Source organism: Orycteropus afer, unplaced genomic scaffold (assembly GCF_000298275.1).
Source record: "Orycteropus afer afer isolate SDZICR_OR568_19922 unplaced genomic scaffold, OryAfe1.0 scaffold00487, whole genome shotgun sequence".
NCBI lineage: Eukaryota > Metazoa > Chordata > Mammalia > Tubulidentata > Orycteropodidae > Orycteropus > Orycteropus afer.
In genome coordinates this window covers 1,642,499-1,662,281 of record NW_006922074.1, presented here as the reverse complement: position 1 = coordinate 1,662,281, position 19,783 = coordinate 1,642,499, and the positions used below count along the sequence as shown (strand labels likewise).

At 44.4% G+C, this 19,783-nt stretch overlaps 1 protein-coding gene across 1 annotated transcript in view; it reads right to left on the bottom strand.

Moving 5' to 3' along the window:
- Positions 1-3,807: 3,807 nt before the first annotated feature.
- The window catches only part of SART3 (spliceosome associated factor 3, U4/U6 recycling protein), a 35,376-nt gene continuing 19,400 nt past the window's right edge, over positions 3,808-19,783 (bottom strand). The window contains exons 7-19 of the mRNA XM_007954989.2: positions 18,475-18,630; positions 17,657-17,795; positions 17,077-17,184; positions 16,369-16,446; positions 16,197-16,255; positions 14,474-14,583; positions 11,685-11,797; positions 10,622-10,698; positions 9,422-9,590; positions 6,583-7,031; positions 5,738-5,890; positions 4,637-4,827; positions 3,808-3,985 (exon numbers count right to left, since the gene is read on the bottom strand). Coding sequence (XP_007953180.1) covers positions 3,808-3,985; positions 4,637-4,827; positions 5,738-5,890; positions 6,583-7,031; positions 9,422-9,590; positions 10,622-10,698; positions 11,685-11,797; positions 14,474-14,583; positions 16,197-16,255; positions 16,369-16,446; positions 17,077-17,184; positions 17,657-17,795; positions 18,475-18,630 — 1,980 coding nt within the window. The remainder of the gene's footprint in view (positions 3,986-4,636; positions 4,828-5,737; positions 5,891-6,582; positions 7,032-9,421; positions 9,591-10,621; positions 10,699-11,684; positions 11,798-14,473; positions 14,584-16,196; positions 16,256-16,368; positions 16,447-17,076; positions 17,185-17,656; positions 17,796-18,474; positions 18,631-19,783) is intronic.

Below are 19,783 nucleotides of genomic sequence, written 5' to 3'. Positions count from 1 at the left end.
CTGTGTCAGTTCTCCCTTGGTGGTGTAACCTGAGAAAAATCAAAGAAACAGCGTTCTCAAAACTTAGTCTCCCCATGCAAAGGAGACCTTAAACATTCTTCATAGCCAAAATGTTCTTGGGTTTGAGTTAAAAAAGAAACTTAAATTATTAAGGCTTGTCTCTACGATAATTTATAATTCAACCAACTTATTTATTTTCCCCTCTGGAGCAAGCTACTCAGTGTTGTGTGGTGTTTGCTGAATCTGTGCTGTTGGTCACTGTTAGCATGGTAGCCCAGCAGGCCATGGGGGCATAAATGCTCCCTGTGTGACCAGAACACAAGGTTCTGGAGCAGAATTTGCACTAAGGTTGGGGGGAGAGGCCAAGGCTATGGGAAGAGGCCCAAGAGAGCCACATGGGTAAGGCTGCTGAGTCTTTCCTGACTTGAACCAGGCAAACCAGCACTCCTGGGAGAACTGGAGAAGTGATTTGAAAGCTTGTTTGCTTGCTTAAAGGTTTTTACCCCCATGCAAAGAGATTAGTATTGTGACTTAATTCTTACCAGCAGAGCAAACTTTTGAGATAGGAAAATAAAAGTAATGTTGGCAACATTTCACCTTTAGATACCTTGCTTATTTCCAGGAAGTCTTTGAGCCATAGTTACTTTACGAACTTTTATGCAAGAGTCTTTTTCTAAATAAGTGCAGGGGAATGGCCAGCGGGCTTTTCTTTGTGTTTCCAAGTTTCTTTCACTTCACTTGCAGCAACTTGGACCAGATGTTCCCTCATCTGAAAGTTGTCTGGGTTTGGCACACAACAAATGCATTCAGCTCATGCTATAAACTGGGTATTGTGCAGGTGGGCAGGTCTGTCCTTGCCCCCACATTGAATTTTCTCCAGGTAGATGCTTGAGAACACATGTGCCATGTCAACACCAACTAAACATTTTTGATGATGAACAAGAGTGTCGGTTTCTACTGAACCAGACCCTGTCTTTCTGTCCTATAGCTTTATCTACTCAACAGCCTGCCCCTACCTCCTACAGACATTGTCCTGTCCAGCCTTTCAGGGGAGGCAGAAGAGGTTGCCCCCAAGTGGCCTTATTTTTCTAGCAACTTGTAGAATGCTAAGTGTGTTCTATGTCATGCAGCCAAGTCTCCAAGTTGTCGTTTTATGAAAGTAGGAAGAACCTTCTCTTTCAATCATAGATGGCACAGGTGCCAATACAGCTGCTGCTATTCAGCGTCCAAGTGGCCAGAAACCAGTGGGTTCCTTTCTAGTACCAGGACCCATGATGTTTAACTGTTACTTCTCTTTGCTCCTGTCTTGATGGTGAATACACACAATGTTTCTGTAACTTGAGGCTTCAGTTCCTCACATAAGGAGTCACTGCTCTGATGGGGCAGATGCATATACAGTTATTTGGAGTAGTGTCATAAAAGGTTAATAAGTGAAAAGATGAATGAAATGACCCAAAGTGATAGCTGTTCAAGCCTTCCTAAGTAACGTTTTCATACTTACATGCTGCCACAAGGTTATTTCCTAAACCTTAACTCTTCTGTGGTCTTGGTTTCATAAGCACATTGAGGAAGCCCGGCAGAGGGCTGGCTTTGTACTGTAGAGGGAGAGATATTTGCACTTTAGCTATATGTGAAGGATATTATTTTAACAAATTACTGATTCTAATAAAGTATTTTATTACATAAATGCCTGAGACTTGGCTGTCTTTTTCAACTGACGTTCCTGTTTGTTACAAGGATGAAGGAGTGTTATTCAGAACTCAAGCCCTGTTCTGTTTTTCTGGGAGAAGGACAGACTTTTGATCAATAGGAAAATTGGACAAAGGTCCTGCATATCTTGATCGGAGTGAACTACTGGTTTTTCACTAATAACCGGAGTGGTTTTTCATGTTGCTGTTTACCATCAATCCTTGATTTTCTGGGGAAACAAACACACACACTAGCAGGCTCCTGAACCATCAACAACTGGGTCCTGCTCAAGTCAGAAGGTTCACCCCTGGGTTGACATCTGAGACTATGGCATGAGGTTAAGAGTATTTAATGGCCAACAGTAAGAGAACAAAATACTTAATGTGAAGCAGCAAAAAGTGAAGCCACATCCACGTGGGCTGATGATAAAACACAACACATTCAAGTATCCAGTCCCAGCCACCAGGGCTAACCAAGAGCTCTTCAGATGACCACCATCTGCATGGCTTTCAGGAGGGGAAGTAAGGGCTACCCCAGAGAGCACACCCCAGGAGCCAGTATTACAATTTAATTCAGAAATAATGCCCAATAAATACACTGCAAGGAAAAAAAAGAGATAGAAGGAAGTCTACAGATCAAAAGATTTTAACAGGCTTCACAACCAATCATTTCATGAGGAGGGAAAACTGAGATTTAACTGGAAAGTTGAAAATATTGCTAATGTTCTTAGTCTAATGGTAAAACTATCCTTATCTTTTAGAGACACATGCTAAAATATGGGTGAGCAATGATACCTGGGATCTGCCTGAATACAGTGAGAAGGGGAAGTAGTGGGGTAGGGATGAAGCTGAGCTGGGGAGCGCTAGCGCTCAGGGTAGGCACACAGCAGTTTATTGTACTGTTCTGTCTACATCTGTATCTGTAAAGAATTTTCTATTAAAAATTTTAAGTTTAAAAAAGGAAAAGCCTGATTGATGTGCAAAAACTTACAAAACAAATCAGTTGATTTCCATGGTACATAAAGGGATTCCCTGGTTTAAACTGAGTGCCTTTATGAAGAAAAGGTTCCCCTACTCAACTGACAGTGCTGCTCTCAGAGCAGTAAACAGCTGGTAAGAGATGAGTAAAAAGAGCTTAAAAGCTGAAGTGGGAAGTCACGCTAAACTCAAGTTTTAAACTGAAGACAAATCACAGCTGAAATAATTTAAAGTGACAACAGAACTTGACTTAGAAAAAATTCTATTTACACATCTACTAGGGAAAGCAAGGTACTCATGTTTCAAAATACATCCACATGTGAATGAACAGCTGCGTACAGTTCGGCAAGAAGTTTGTAAGAGAACTTCAGTTTAATAAACAAAGCTTAAGGGGGAAAATTTAACTTTGCACTTGACGTGGTATTTATTTAAACAAAATCAAAGGACGGAAACTCAGTATTTAGACAAAGAACACAGGTCACTAGTCACTAGGCAAAGAAAATGATCCACAGCAGGTGGCATACAGAATTCTTATATAAAACCATCGGCAATATTTTGCTTGTAGGAAACATAAACAATGCGTTGACATGTCATTTACAAATTCAAAATATAAAAACGCACAGCCCCCTTGAACAAAACTCCATCAACTCTTTTTTATGTGACTTCCTTTGTCCCCACCCCTTTACTAAAATAGGCCATTCTGGTGAATTACTAGCATCTCCCATTTTGTCTTTTAAAAATTAAAAGAGTGACGGGCACATGCTGTGCAGGGTGTAGACAAGTGTCTTATAAAGGGGCCAGGAGATGACCAGAAACATCTGGACAAGTGGTCTCAAGACTGCTCAGGTTTCACTTCTGATTCTCACACTCTGAGAGACTAGAATAGCTTAGGAAACTATACCCTGTGCCCAAACTATAGTGACCGTTCTCCCATTGCCCTCAATATGAGGGAGTATTTAAAGTCTCTTGATTTGGAACACCTCCCCCTTCTGTCTACATGGCGGACAGTGAGCCAGGTGGGCACTGCACCAGCCGTCCACAAGGTGGCCAGTGGCCCCTGAGGTTCAGCACATGGCTGGGTATCTGGTGGGCTCCTGACCAGCACGCAGTAAGGCATTTCCCTCCTCTCACTCAGTCCCCTTCACTTTCTCAGAAGCAACTTGGCAAAATCCGCATTGGACATCTTGGGCGCCTCGGTGGCTGTTGAGGTGGCGACCGCTGGACGCGGGGCAGGGCCATTCTCGGCCTGGGGAGTTGCAGTGCTTGGGCGTTGCAGGGCTCGAGGCAGGAGAGCGAGCTGGGTCCTTCCCTTCCCCCGCCTGGAAGAGCAAACATTGAATGTACCCTCCTGCAGCAACAACCCATGGTCTATTTGTGGAAAATGAGCAGACATAGCTTTCAATCACCAACAAGTTCAAAAAGGAAAACAAGAAGGCTAAGATGGCCTCTGTCTAGTTAATGGGTATTAGATAAAGATCGTTTAAGAAGCTTTGCCTTTCTCAGTTTAGGCAAGGACCAGCTCTGTTCAACAGTCACAGTCAGGGTGGATAAAAATGGACATACTCTTAGAGATCTCACCAAATAACCTTGTACTTGTGCCCTCTCATCCCTATCAGGCAAAAACATAGCTTTTACATGGATTATAGCTAGAGTTGTAGGTGATCTGGCAAGCATACAATCAAATTCAATTAGCAAAGAGGACTTTCATAATCACCACCTACAATATTACCTGAAAAACATCACAACTATAAACAGGCAAAAACACTCAGAAAACAGTTTACATGACCTGGCTTGCACTCTGCATGGACTGGCTTTAAACACCAAGCTCCAATGAGCCACAGAGCTCACCCCAGGAGCAGCAGGCCTGGGCTTCTTTGCTAACTCTTGTACTAATAAAGCACTAACCCGTGATGTGTGCCTCCATGGTCAGTGAACCTAGTTCTGGCCTAGATCAGCGTGCAGACACTTACGCTCCATAAATCTGCCGTGGCACCATGGGGCCACCTGGTGCTTTCCTGGCCTCTGGCTTCTCTGTCACTTTCCTCTGAGGCGGATTGCTGATTGCCACTTTGATGATGTTCTCCTTGATGGTCATGCCGTCCATCTTCAGGACAGCCTGCGATGCCTGGGATTCATTTTCATACTCCACGTAAGCCAGGCCCTGGAAGAGCAAAATCCAGAGCAGTTAAGATGCTCCTGATCTGGCCCGCAGCTTCCTCAGGCAGGTCAGGAGGCCTTCCTTACCGACACCCTCGGCCTGCGCAAGCAGCCAAAGCACAGCTGACGCCCATTAACAACCTGCCTTCAGCCAGGCTCCCAGACACCATCCTTCCTCTGTACGGGTGCTCCCTACCGTGTTCCTCTTCCCTACTGCACCTACTAATTTAACTTAAGAAAACTTTTTTAAGTGCCGTACCTTGTACTTCCCTGGGAGTGGGGGGTGGGAGAAAAAAAAAAAAGGTAAATATAAATCCAGCAAACAAACAGGTGGACTGAACACAGAGTGAAGCCTACTGTCTCTAGGCCTCCGGCCACCTCCCTTACATGATACAGCCAACTAACTCTCCATTAACCTGGATAACAGATGGGGGTGAGGAACAAGAGGGAACCCAGAATCACACTTGAATACCACTGCTCAACAAGGGGTACAACAGGATTCAACAAAAGACTGAAAGGAAGCAGCTCAGGAGAGGGGGCAGAGAGTCGGATGCAAGGAAAGAGACTGCAATCAGAAGGGACTCTAGCAGAGCACCTTGAAGGACATGGCTGGAGGCTTAGTGAGGATCTGGGGAAGGAAGCAAAGGTGCCAAGGAGGCACCTCACCCCACAGGCCCCACAGCCAGGGGCTTGCACCATGGCCTTAGTCACTGGGTGCCTTATTTTCTTTTAATATAATTAGCTACCAACAAGTTAATCTGACTCCAGGTATAAGCAGAGCCAAGTGCACATTATCTTTCTGTAAAACTGTCACTGGTTTCTTAGCAGACAAGCAGGAGCCCCCTTTAGAATTAAGTCACCCCAGGAGAGAGGGAGAAGTGAGGCTCGCCCACGCTTCTCTCAAGGATGCAGACCTTGGGTTTGCCAGCCCGGTTAGTAACCAGCCGGAGGTCCTTCACGGTGCCGTGAGCTTTGCAGATTTCCTCCAGCTCCTCTTTGGTGCAGGAGAAAGGCAGGCCCGAGATGAACAGCTTGTGCTTCTCCAAGGCAGTGCTGTACCTGAATATCTACAGGAAGGAGGGAAACAAGGCCAACAACTCGAGATCCAGCCAGCACAACACCCCTATGAGGTCCCAGCTCATCCACAGGAACTCACCCCATCAGGGGAGCAGAGTCAAACCTGGCTCTTACTAACTGGGTCACCCTGGGAAAGTAACTCAACCTCTTTAAGCCTCCGCTTTCTTGTGTGTAAAATGGCAAGAATACGAGTAGCTCATCTAGAGTTTGGGTGAGGATTCAGTGAGGTAATACATAAAATGGTTAGCATTGTCCTTGTCACTATGAAGCATTTCACAGAAAGTAGCCAATATGATCATTCCTAATTTTATCATTAGTAAACCAACTAATACAAGCTCGAAGTGACCAAGCCAAGTCAGACCTCAGCAAGCTTTTAAGTTTAGTTCTTCATGTAGTACAAAAATTGTGTGTAGATTCTAAGTACCGTGAACCCTGTGAGAGCCAGAACTTGACAAGCCTGTGATGTTTTTCTGGATCACGCAAGTTTTCTGCATTTGACAGGGTCTGGTCTTACCACATGTCTACCTCCTATCTGAATGGAAAATGTTTGCATTTTTCTTCTCTGACAGGTTTCTGCCTTATACAGGTTCTGGCTGTCGCAGGTTTTACTGTGTTAGTTGCTACGGAGAAAAAAGTGGCTAATCTATCTACCCAAGAGACTTTCTTTTTTCCACAAACATACCTTAAAATCAGGATTTTTGCTCTTATCCACACAGGGGGAGACAAACATTGGCCTCCCTTCCACATTTTTACGGTCTAATTCCAGGGCCTGAAGAGCTGATTTCTCATCTTTAAATTCCACATAGCAGTACCCTCGGAAGTCCCCGCGGTTGCTGAAGATGGGGCGGATCTCTGCCACTTCACCACAGCTCTCAAAGAGAGGCCTGAGCTTCATGTCCGGTTCCCCCATGCTGTAGGGCAGGTTGCTGACAAACACTGTGATGCTGTCTTTACTGCTGTCATGAGGAACCTTGGCCATGTCCCTCTTCAGAGAGGCAGCCTTTTCCTTCTGCTTGGAAGGGGGGTCGACATCCACAGGTGCCCTCTTCCCAGCCAGCACTGCTTGCATACCTTGTGCTTCGTCAGCTAGGGGAATGCTGTTCTCAACCCTCATGCGTTTGGAAGGCTGCTCTGCACGTTTTCAAAAGAAAAGCAGCAATAATTAATTACTTCCTCCTTTTGGTGAGCAGTTAGCTCACTTTTGGGTGAACACATTCTGCCTACTATAAATGGCTGATCTGTAACCAGTGCACCTAACAACACTCATTCCCCAGTCCAGATGCTGGAGTACAGGTGCCACATCCTCCATCAAGTCCTTCTCAGAGAGTGCAAAAATACAAGGGCATTTGGAAGCAACCAGCCCAAGGACACAATGGCCCTCAAGACCAGAAGAACTAGATGGTGCATGGCTACCAATGCCAACCACTCAGGAAAGGATCAATATGGAGATCCTGAACAGAGTGGGAGGAAAAACGTGGAATAAAATCCAAAAACTCAATAATGACCAGAATTACTGGTCAGATGGAGTCTGGTGAGACCCCCAATACTGTGGTCCTGGGATACATTCTGGGCCTGGAATAAAACTTACTCCCTGGGGCTGACTCTCAGCCCAATAGTACACAAGATGTACACATACACCATTCAACCCAGGGTGATGCACCCACATACTCTATGGAAATGCATCCCTTGGAGCAATCAACCACGGGGCACCAGAGGGGCAACAATTGCATGGAGGAAATGCAGGACACACAGGAGTGCATAACTATGAGGGGCATGGGGGGAAGGTTACTACTGGGCAGGGAGGGGAGGAGACTAGGTTAGGGTTGGGGATAGGAAACAGAGAGTGAAACTAAACATACATGTAATGTTGAATGTAAAACAAACTCTTAAAATAAAAAATTTTTTTTAAAAAAAGTCCTTCTTGGCCCAGCAGACCTGTCCTACTGCTTCCTGGGACCCAAGTAAGTTGGGGTAAAGGAACTCAATCACATGGAAGTGAGACTATAAATCCCCACTGCCCACTCTTTAATTATATAAAATTAATTTTATATAATTAGTTAACAGAGTCTCAAACTTCAGATGGATAATTCCAGAACCCCTTGCCTAGGAAGCCTTAGAAAGCAAGTTTGGATGGAACCTAGGAGTCTGCATTTCACAAGCACTCAGTGACTCTGATGTGCATGCTCCACGGGCCACTTGAAAAGCAACAAAGAACCCACATGGTCTAAATAACTCAGTCTGTCTGTCCTTCCAGAAAGTTGAACAACATTCTAATCCCAACTCATCCTCACCACTGCCTCCAGTGGACACTGCACAATCTCAATCTGACCTGAGCCCTCTGATTACATACCTTTCAATCAAGTGCCCCACTGCCTTCCCAATACCATCTAAACCCCTGCACATTGCAGTCAAGAGTGTCTCTAAGCGGGGCCAAGGAGCTGAGCGTGCACACTGCTGCAGTCTCCCCTACCACAGCACCTGCCCCTCTGCCACTCACGAGGCACAAATCCAGTTACCTGCTGCTCATGCAAACCACCAGGTGGTTTGGGGCCTTGGTGCTGCGCCAGCACCGCCTGCCTGCCTTACCCCAGCCTTTCTCCCTGATAATCACCTCCTCCTCCCCCAGCTGCCGAGGTGGAGCCATCGCTTCCTCCATGAAGTCCTTGCAGAGCTGGCCCACCAGTGCCTTCTCTGGCTTCTACCACAATCCACGCCTGAGTCTCCTACAGCCCCATTTATACAGCACTGAGGTCACAGGGTCACATATGAAGAGCAGTAAAGCGACAAAGGGAAATCACCTGACAGGACATGGTGAGAAGAGCACAGCCATTACTCTTGGGCCACTGCTGTCCAAGATGCACAGCCTGCAGCTAATCACAAGGAAACACTAGACAAAACCCAGGCTAAGGGATATCTATGCAGCAATGGGCCTGTCCTCTTCAAAAGTGTCAAGATCAAGAGAGTCATGGAAAGACTGAGGACTGGTCCAGACTGAAGGAGACTCAAAACAGGGTATCTGTGTGTGCCATGTGCTCTCGCGCTGTTTTCTTTTGCTACAAACAACGTTACTTAGACAAATGGTGAGCCCTGACCAGGCTCTGAGAATGAGAGGGAAGTAACATATTGCTCTTAACGTCCTCTCTTGTTGTTGTTGTTAAGTGCCGTCAAGTCACCTCTGACTCATAGCGACCCCTCCTTGGGTTTCCAAGGCAGTATCACTACAGAAGTACATTGCCCAATCTTCCTTCCGAGGAGTGGCTGATAGGTTACACCTGCCAACCTTCTGGTTAGCAGTCAAGTGCCTTAGGCACTACACCACCAGAGCTTAAATGGCTACATTACAGTTCTGTAGAAGGCTGTCCTTGTTTGGAAGACACACAGAGAGGGGTGATGGAGCACCACGCCTTGCTCCAGCCTGCCACTGCTCCAGCCTTCAGGAAAAAACAAGCTCTTTGTACTGTTTGTGGAACTTCTCTGTTAAGTCTGAGATGTTTCAAAATAACATTTCTAGAAAGCGTTACCTTCTTCATCATCGCCCCACTCTTTCTCATCATCCTCATCTGCTTTGTGTTTGTCTTCACCACGAATCTTTTTCTTCTTTCTCAGGGCTTTCTTCTCAGCCCGGGCCCGCTTCCGCTGCTCAGCCTTTTCTTCCTCTTGCTGGGCTAGGGCTGCTTCCTTCTGCGCAGCCTAGAAAACAAGTGCATGACAGATCACTGGGTGCGGTACAGTGACATGAACTGTACCAACCTGTGATGAAAGGGAGGAAAGAAGAGAGGAGTGGAAAGCCATCAATTTCTTGTTGTTGGGAAAATATGAACTCAACAGCAACAACACAGGACAGAGCAGAACTGCCTCATAAGGTTTCCAAGGGTGTAATCTTTCTCCACAGAGCATCTGGTGGGTTTGATCACACCTTTCGGTTAGCACTCAAGCACTTAACCACTACACCACCAGGACCCCTTGGAAATCCATTACTCAAGTGAAAAGAGACCATGAAAAAGGCAAGAGGACACGCATAGTGTTCCCACTGCTGGACCTCTTAGGATTCTGTATGTTTAGTCCCCAGTTCTTTTAACAATGTTGTTGTTGTTGTTGTTGTTATGTGCCGTCAAGTCAGACCTGACTCATAGCGACCACTCCTTGGGTTTCCAAGGCACTATTTCTATGGAAGTAGATTGCCCAACCTTCCTTCCGAGGAGTGGCTGGTGGGCTTGAACCACCAGCCTTCCAGTTTAGCAGTCAAGTGCCTTAGGCACTACGCTCCCAGAGCTCCTTCTGTTAACAATATACTCATTAATATCCTCACCAACAAAAAGAGAAACTGTAACAGTGGGGCCTGAAGTCATTTATGGGCTGTTCATCTTCCACTAAGGCTTCCTTGTCACGTATGAGTAAGAAGGACCTGGTAAGCCCTTTTCATTATTTTTAATCAATATTAAAAAGAATTTCCAAAATTAAAAATTTGGAAATATTAGGGCCAAAATTCTCTCACTGCATTAGAGAGGATTTACTCCTGGGGCTGTAGTTTTAACATGATCTAAAAAAATGGAATACAACAGGCTTAAATACTGATTCAAATATTTCATAATTAATGCTCCGAGTAAAAGACACTTGTTAGGAAAGAAAACCTCTAAGGTTTTGACGAGAAATTATCATACCAAACACAGACAAAACGGCTCTCAGAGGCTCTAAAGACGTCAAATAAATGTCATCATTACCTTTATTCTCTGCTCGTTAACACGAGCTAGTCGAGTTTCTGTTTTCTGAACAGCTATATCCCAGTCTTCTAAAGTACCTTGATGGATGGGGAAGCAAAGTTTCACTTTTTAAGTTTTTGAAGGATATAACAGACCATTTTCTTAATTTCCCCACACCCCCAGAAGTGATCTCTCCCATCAGTCAAAAAAACAAAAAAAAACAGGCGAGTCAGCTCCCCATTTGAAGAAAATGTTCATAAGCGAAGGTTTCAGATTTAGAGCTCAAGTAGTCCATCGTGCTTTGTTTGAACTGTCTCTTCTCCTTCAGAGAAGAGAATGCCATCTATTATGGGCTCTCAGTGCCAAGACCATGAAAACACATTCTAATACAACAAAGAACAAGACATTGACATTAAGACTAAAGACTCTTGAAGAGCACAAAGAGGTGAACTGTCTCAGTGACAAACACTGGGCTACTTCTTGGTTTTGTTGCTGTTTTTGTTACCATCATTGGTGTCTGGGTAATTTTCTTACCGGTTCTGATGAGACAGGCATACACCAAAACGCCACACCAATGCCATAGTGTGTGCCACACCAATGGATAGTCATGCTTTTTCTCTACTGGATGAAGTCACACACCTTAATGTCGAAGGCTGTGATCCGACCAGAGTGCACATGTGACCAGTACACACACAACACAGTGCTAAAGCAGGAGTTCTCAGCAAGGTGCTCCTGCCCCCACAGGACATCTAATCATGTCTGGAGACACTGGTGATTGTCATTACTTGGGGGGCTGTGAAACATCCTACAGGGCATAGGACAGCCCCTCATAACAAAGGATTAGAGAAACCCCATGCTCAAGCTCCCTCAGAGGCCTACTTGTACACGGAGATCTACAAACAGCTGCAGGAGGGCTCACTCTCCTGACAGAGCACCACGCTGACATCCTAAACATGTAGCACCCTGTAGGGGCTGTGGTCATCCAGTCTGTCCTGCCAGGAGCTTAGAAACCAGAACCGCCGACTTAAGACCAAACAGTAGAGCAGTCAGACTGCAAACCAGAGGCAGAGCACCACGGGCCCACCTTCTGTCCTCTCCATGGTGAGCAGCACCTCACAGACATGTTCAGGGTAGTCGCTGGTGCACTGGACGGCCCGGTGGAGAGCCTTCCGGCAGTGCTGGGTGTCACCGTGTGCCCTAGGACAGAAAATGAACAGCTGCAGCCACCAGGGCTCACAGAGAGAGAGAGGCACTCTTCTCCCCCAGGCAGCACCCAGGGACCTGAGTGCCCTGATGTTCTTGCTTGAGGAGACTCTAGCTTTCAGAACTGTCCACAGCTTTTCACACTGGCACTATTCTCAATGTTTTCTCCCTGTTACACTCATGACCTCACAGTCACACACTAAAGCTTCCTTATAACCTGCTCTTTCCCCAGCAGGCAGGTACTATGGAAAAAGGGACCTGGGATGGTGGTCTACGACACTTTCTGCCTTTACAACATTTGAATATGCCCAAAGCTAGGGAAAGGAGGTGATAAAAGGGTTTAATCGAGCAATCTATGTAATTTGATAAAGTTCCTAGAGAAATTCTCTCTAGTCCCACCAAAACTAAGAATCACTAATCCAATGGAATGCTGAAAATCCTGTGCAAAATCAGATCTTTTGTACCAACACAGAAAGACACACCGCTGATCAATCACAGAAACAGAAAAGAGTATGTTCTCATTTTCGTTTCAAAATTATTACACATATAAGTAAGTATCTGAAAATACCTATTTGGACAATTCAGAAAACTTTAGAGCAATGGTTCTCTATGTGGGATGCACATACCCCCGGGGGGCCCTCCGAGGCCCTTTCAGGTCGTCTGCCAGGTCAAGCTCCTTTTGCACTGCCACCAAAACACTGTTTGCCTTTTTCACTGTGTTGAAATTTGTTGGCATTTGATGGAACAAAAGCAATACATCTGTGACAAACTGGAGATTTACCCAGAGCTCTTCTGCTGCAAACCACAGCTCCTGTCTGAGTTGTGAGCTCAGCTGGTCCTTTGTTCTGTGGAACACCACTGTTACCTCAAAGAGCAGCTGACTGACAGCTGTGGCTACTCAGGTGTGGGAATCTGGCACATTTTCTTGAAAATTTACAAAGTGAGCCTGTCACCTTAAGGAAAACACTTACAGTAGTACTGTTGCCAGTGACAAAATTCAAGTTTTCAAGTAAAAATTAAAATTTCGGAAAATTTTTATCTGCCACTGTGAGTTTGACAGTTTCCTACTTAAGACTTTTCCACTGAGCTAGGTGGGAATATTAATTAATGTCATGGGGGGGGGCCACTGTCTAATGAAACATGTTGATATTTGGGAGAACTACATGACTCAGTGAATCAATTTTTTCCACATGACCAAAGTGGTGTTATAGAATCACCCATGCATAAAAGGGTCCCTCAAAATACAAAACAAACCAAGGGGTATTAATGGAAAATTCATGGCTATGGTCTCAGATTCCACACTGCAACTGACCTTTAAGAAACCACCACCTGTTGAATTTTGGTGTAGTATCAAAGAAGAATGTTAATAATTATTATCTGAGAAGGCTACTGAAACAGCCCTCACTTTTCTAATTTCCTATCTGTGCAAGGCCAAATTTTCTTCACTGTCTTCAATGAAAACAACGTATCACAACAGACTGAGTACAGAAGCAGATAAGAGAATCCACCAGTCTTCTACTAACACAGATTAAAGATATCTGCAAAAACTATAAAACCCTCCCACATTTCTCACTATGCTTTTTGGAGTTTGGAAAATAGTCATTTTTTCATTAAAAAAAAAAAGTTATGTTAAATGTAACAGAATCATTCATGCTATTTTGGAAAATAGTCGCATTTTCATTTAAAAAAGAAATGTTATATTAAATGTAACAGAGTTGTATGGATGTTATTTTGAAATAATTTCTCAGTTTCAATTTCTAATATGTAAAAGTTAACATATAGAACCCACATCAACAGAAGCTCTTTGTGGTCCTCACAAATTTTTAAGAGTATAAAGGGCCCCTGAGACCAGAAAGTGTGGAAACCACCACTCTAGAGGAGTATCAGCAAGCTTTAATATTTGCCATCTCTCTGGCTGGGATTATAGAGAACATTCACTTTCTATCACGTATGTTTATAAACGTTCCACTTTTACATTTAGAAAGTATTAAATGTTTTGAAAACTGAGAAAAAAAAATATTCAAAAAGGAAAACAGGCAATACAGAAATACATTTACTGATGTGTCATGTCCAAGACACACAGGATAAAAGAGCCAGTCACATTCTTCATAGCTTTCCACGTTATAAATATTATTTGGTATATATTGTTTAAAGAAAACAGCTTGAAAGGTTTGTAACATGTAAACTATGACTGCATTTTCATAAAAAATAAAAGTTAAGCATAGAAAAGTCTCAAAGAATATACAACAAACCATTAACTAACAGTGGTTATGTCTGAGTCAGTAATGGCTAAGGGACTGGACTTTTTTTTCCTTGCTTTCTACTTTTACATGTAAAGCAAACAAAATTTTTTAAAATAAGTCAAATCAGACATTCATGTCCCCAAAACAAAATAAACCAAACAGATTACAAGAAATGCATGGTTGTAAGCGTCTCAGGCACAAAATGTAATGTTTTGGTTCACTAGCCCTGCCAATAAAAATGCACCCATTATACTAACAAAAGAGACAGGACAAAGAAGGCAGCTATTTCTGGAGAGCAAATCTAAGCTGGCAGGGAGTCAGCTAGCACTAAAGACAGGTACACACTTGATAAGCACCGCCCGCCCCCCAGTCTAAAGACAGGTGCACACTTGAGAAGCACCACCTCCCTCACTCCCAGGTGAGTTACCTTTCCAGGTTGTAATACTCAAGCCACATGTTGGCATATTTGGCATTTCCTTTGGTCATGATGCTGTCCCAGAGTTCCCGGGCTTTCTGCATATTATTGCACAGTCGAGCCTAAAATGAATTGTTGTTGTTGTTGTTGTTGTTGTTGATGCTATATGCCGTCGAGTCAGACCCAACTCATAGCGACCCCTCCTTGGATTTCTGAGGCAGTATCACTATGGAAGCAGATTGCCCCATCTTCCTTCCGAGGAGTGGCTGGTGGGTTTGAACCGCCAGCTTTCTGGTTAGTAGTCAAGTGCCTTAGGCACTATGCTACCAGAGCTCCCTAAAATGAATTAGCAGGCTCAATCAAGAGGGCCTGAACCTTATGACACCAACATGCATAACAAAACAGACTTCAAACAGGCATGCACAAAAAGACTCCCATAATTGTCCATGTTACAGAAATCCTTGGCTGTTCCCCAGTCCTCCTACATACAGCCTTGTCTACAGTGACGAGTGTCTGCCAATGCCTCTTGAGAACAAAGACTGGGAACCCACAGCACTGGACACTCCTGGATCGTGACTTGGTTTTTATTTTTACCAAATTTAATTACAAGTGTTTAATTTTAAGACAGTATAGCGAGAAGAATCAACTTGATGACGATGGGTTTTGTTTTTTCTGGGACACAGACTGACCTAGGGTCAAAGCCAGCTCTGCCACTTCCCAGCTTAGTGATCTTGGGGAAGTGATTTAACCTGAGTTTCCTCATGTTTAAAGTAGTTACAATAGAAGAATCCTATCCAGAAACTGCTTGATACACAGAGCAGTCCTTTGATAAATGTTAGCTTCTTCAACCCAATTCTCCCTCAAGAGACTAAAATATGATTTGAATTTTAAAATTCTATCAGCTCATCATGGGCAGGCTCTATGTCTTACTCATCTTGGTGTCTCTGGCCCAGTAATAACTCACTGTATTTTCTAATTACTTGTCAAAGTATGTCTTCCACACTAGATCAAAGCCGTAACAGCGCAGGGACTGTGTCTACTTCTTCCACTGTTGTCGTTATGTGCCATCAAGTCAGACCTGACTCATAGCGACCCCTCTGAGGTGGTATCACTATGGAAATAGATTGCCCAACCTTCCTTCCGAGGAGTGGCTGGTGGGTTTGAACCACCAGACTTCTGGTTAGCAGTCAAATGTCTTAGGCACTATGCTACCAGAGCTCCCACTAGCGGCTAATAAACAGAGCTTCCACTAGTGGCTAATAAACCAAACCCACTGCCATTGGGCTAATTCCAACTCACAACCCCCACAGAGTTTCCACACCCGTAAACTTTTATAGTAGTAGACTGCCTCATCTTTCTCCCACAGCAGCTGTAGGGTTTGAACTGCCAAACTTTTGGTTAGCAGCCCAATGCCTTAACCACAACTATACAGAAGCTCAAAGAAGCAAGGAAATGGATTCCAAAAGTACCTGGCAAATAGTGTAACTATGTTCTCATGAACGAGGAAATGAGGGAGAGAGGGAAAAAGCAGACAAGTAAATGTCTGGTGTTCATACGTGTACTGAACAGCTTCCACCTGGGAGCTGACAACTTCACTAACGTATAATAAGCAGATGTATATAAGCTAGATAAATAACACAAATCATAGCCAAGCCTAGACATCTATACCTGGGATTCTAACTCAATTTTAGTCAAGTTGTTAGGCAAGGAAGGTGGCAGAGCTGCCAAGACTTACCTCAATCCGAGCCCAGTTCTGCATGATCACACAGCTCGGGTCTCCACTCTCATTGAAACCTTCAGAGAACAGAATTAGTCAAAGCTAGAAGTGGTCACAGGCAGACAGTCTTTGACAGAACGAGCACAGGACGCACAGCCAGGCCCCAGCAGTGCTCAGGAGTCATACTTACGCTCTTCAACCTCCTGCTTCAGATACTCCACGGCGCGCGCAAACGCGGACCTCAGCTCTTCCAGCTCTTTACTAGAGTCTGTTAGAAAGTGCAAAAGAAGTCCAACTCAATGGTTCCCCTGGCACGTCGTTTTTATTACTGCTACACTGCAATCGCCTGGGAAGAAGCCTATTATACGCCTTCATCATGCTGGGGACACAGCACCAGAATCCCAGTGCCTGCCCTCAGTGTGCAGTTGAGAAGACAGACAACAACAGAGGGCAGTGTGGACGGGGCACGAGCACAGAAGCAAGCACAGGACTGTGTGGGTCCACAGCAGAAATACGGCTCTCTGAGCCGGGGACATGGGCACAGACAACGGCTGAAGGCTACCTTGTGAGAGCTGACAGGAACGTGCAAGAACAAGCTGGACAGGACTTTTCTGGTTGCTATTTGAGGGGTCATGGAGGGGGCCTCAAGGACAGGGGATGCTGCAGGGTGTGACAGTTTAAGAGAAACACAGCATCTTATTTAAAGAACTCTTTAAGATATGTAGAGGGCCGTTACTCTCTTCCTTTACAATCCACAGCATGAGCTATTGAAGAAAAAATAGCTACGATTTTCAGGGAGTCCACATTATTTGTCTAATCACAATGTATTTGGGCCACTGGGACATCTCACCAAAAGACAGAATTAGAAAAGGTTTAGTTCTGAGGTGAACTTAAATACCTTGTTGGAAATCAACTCTTCTCCTCAGGTAATCAAGGAACGCCTGCCAAATCTCTACGTAATCAGTGGCCTGAATAAAGCCGGCACTCAGAGCTTTCTCGAAGGTGGCTAGATTCAGAGAAAAAGTCAGGTTTTGGTGCCAGTTCACAAAGTAGCCCATATAAAGTTATTAAGGCGATTATATAAACCACTACCAACTAGAAAACAATACATGGCTATAAACAAAAATCTGTGAGTGAGTGAGCTAAGTGAACCGTTCACCCGGCCAGCTCACCCAGCTGCACACACTGTTCTAGAGAGAACAGCTCCACAAGCTGCTCTGCGGCTAGAGTCCCAGAAGCAAACGGGTTTGGAGAAAAGTCCATAACCTCTTGGAGAAACACAATGATATTAGCATATTAGAAAGCTCTAAGAAGCCTAAAGTCCAACCAGTTTCTCTGCCACGTGGAGCCCTTTCTTCACTAACACCCAAAACCCCAAAGAAACACTCTGCAAGTTGGGGTTTAATCACTTCCCCACAGCTCCATGTTTCCAACTTGGGGCATAAAGCTTACAAGTCCTCCTACAAAAACACTCTTACCCGAAACTGTCTGATGATCAACTTCGTATCTCTCCATGGCTAAGAGATACCGACTCCACAGGGCAACCGTCCAGGGGCAGTTTCTAACAGCTCGACTGTGTACAGATAAAACCAAGTCCTTGACTTTTAGCTGCCGATCCTATGATAAAGAATTCCAGGGTCAAGAGATAAAACTGTATTGTTAAGACTTTACCATCATGAGACATTTCTAACACAGTCAACTGACAAAGAAATGTCCTTAAGAATATCTCTTGTGACATGGTTACTTCAACAACAGACTGCAAAAGGGGACTGTGGGTCAGAGGGAGATGAGAGGCAGAAAGGGGAGCCTACAGATTAAAATAGCCTTAAGAGACAGCAACCAATCCTAATGTAAGGACCTTGTTTGGTTATTGACCAACAAAAGAAGAGTTCTGGATTTGCTTCAAGATAACACAAGTGAGGAAGTAGGTGAGGATATAGAGGAAACCAGGCTAGCTGAGTTACACCTGTCAAAGTTGGGGGATGGGTACCTATCTACTCATTTTACATGTTTAAAATTTTTCCATAAAATAGTTAAAAGAAAAAAAATCAGTATCATAATGTCCTCAAAAAGTAAGACTAAACATCAATTTTTCTCGTTAGTGATCAGTCTAAAACAACTTAAAACAATAGGAGAACGCGGTCAGCGAGTTGGCAGGAGGAGCGAAGGAGAATGGGACAAAGGGCAGAGAGGGGCAGCATGCCCTTCTTACAGATTTTTTAAAAAATAGATTCTACACTGTTTATAACAAAAAAAAAACAAAAAACATGAAATTAGAACAGTTAAATGAGCTTACTAGGTACTGACTGTAACGGATCCACAAGTCAGGAACGAGGCAGTTCTCGACCAGGGCACGCTCAAAGATCAACTGAATACGAGCAGGATCACCAGCTTTCATTTCAAAATCGATGTATGCTTGATACTCTGCCAGCCTTGGTGCCTCTGCTTGCAGCTGGAGTAAAGGGAGAGGGCACGAATGTTGAAAGGGGCCCTTGATGCCATCAGGGAGCACGACATGTCTTCAAAGAAACTCAATTTTGACAAGACTGGCTATGAGCCAGGAGCTCTGGTGGTACAGTGCCTAAGGCATCTGACTGCTAACCAAAAGGCTGGTAGTTCAAACCCACTAGCCAGTCCTCAGAAGGGAGATCGGGTGATCTACTTCTGTAGAGATACCACTTTGGAAACCAAGGAGGGGTTGCTATGAGCCGCATTCAACTCAACAGCAGTGAGTTTGGGTTTTTTTGGTGGCTATGAGTTGGAAATGACTTGACAGCAGTGAGGTTTTTTTTTTGTTTTGTTTTGGTTTTTGGGTGGCTACACCAAGAGAAGAATTCCCAACTCCTCCTTCTTGGAATGTCTCAACACTGGGATCCACACTGCGATGAGCAAGATGAGAATCCCATCTGGTCCACAAAGTGCCTCTCCGTGGCAATTATCTCTAAGGTTTCCAGATTCTTTTCGAAATCCACTCCTGGACCACACGGAACTTAAATCTCCCAGCAATCCAGAACTAAATTAAAGAGAGACATCTTTGCCAATGACTGCTGCTAACCATCCTTCCAACACAGAAGTCACATTCTAGGTCTACTGAGTGACTGAATGAAACCAAACTGTGATAACCCAGTGCCTGTGCTATTTCAGGTTCCTCATTCCAATGGCTCCAAATGGTTTCTGCAGGTGTGCAAAGGTACATGCAAAAGATGGAGGAGGCTGGGCAGAACATTCTCAGATCCAAAGACACACAATCACAGTTCTTGTTACACAATATGCAGAATCAACTTGGCTTCTCTTCAACCACACTCTACTGAAAGCCAGAACAAGGTTTAAGTGATTGTGGGCTTCATCAAGGAGGCTTTGTGAAATACAAGTGCACACAAATCATTTACATGTGGTAAAGAAAAGGCAAGGGGGTGTGTACAGGTGAGCAAGAGGACAAAGACACTAAGAAGAAACTAGTACACAGGACTCACAGTGTACACGAACCCCAGCCTAATCTATCCTGAAACCAGAAGAACTAGATGGTATCCATCTACCACTACCGGCCACTCTAATTAGGGCCATAACAAACAGATGCTGACAGAATGGGAGAAAAATGTGGAACA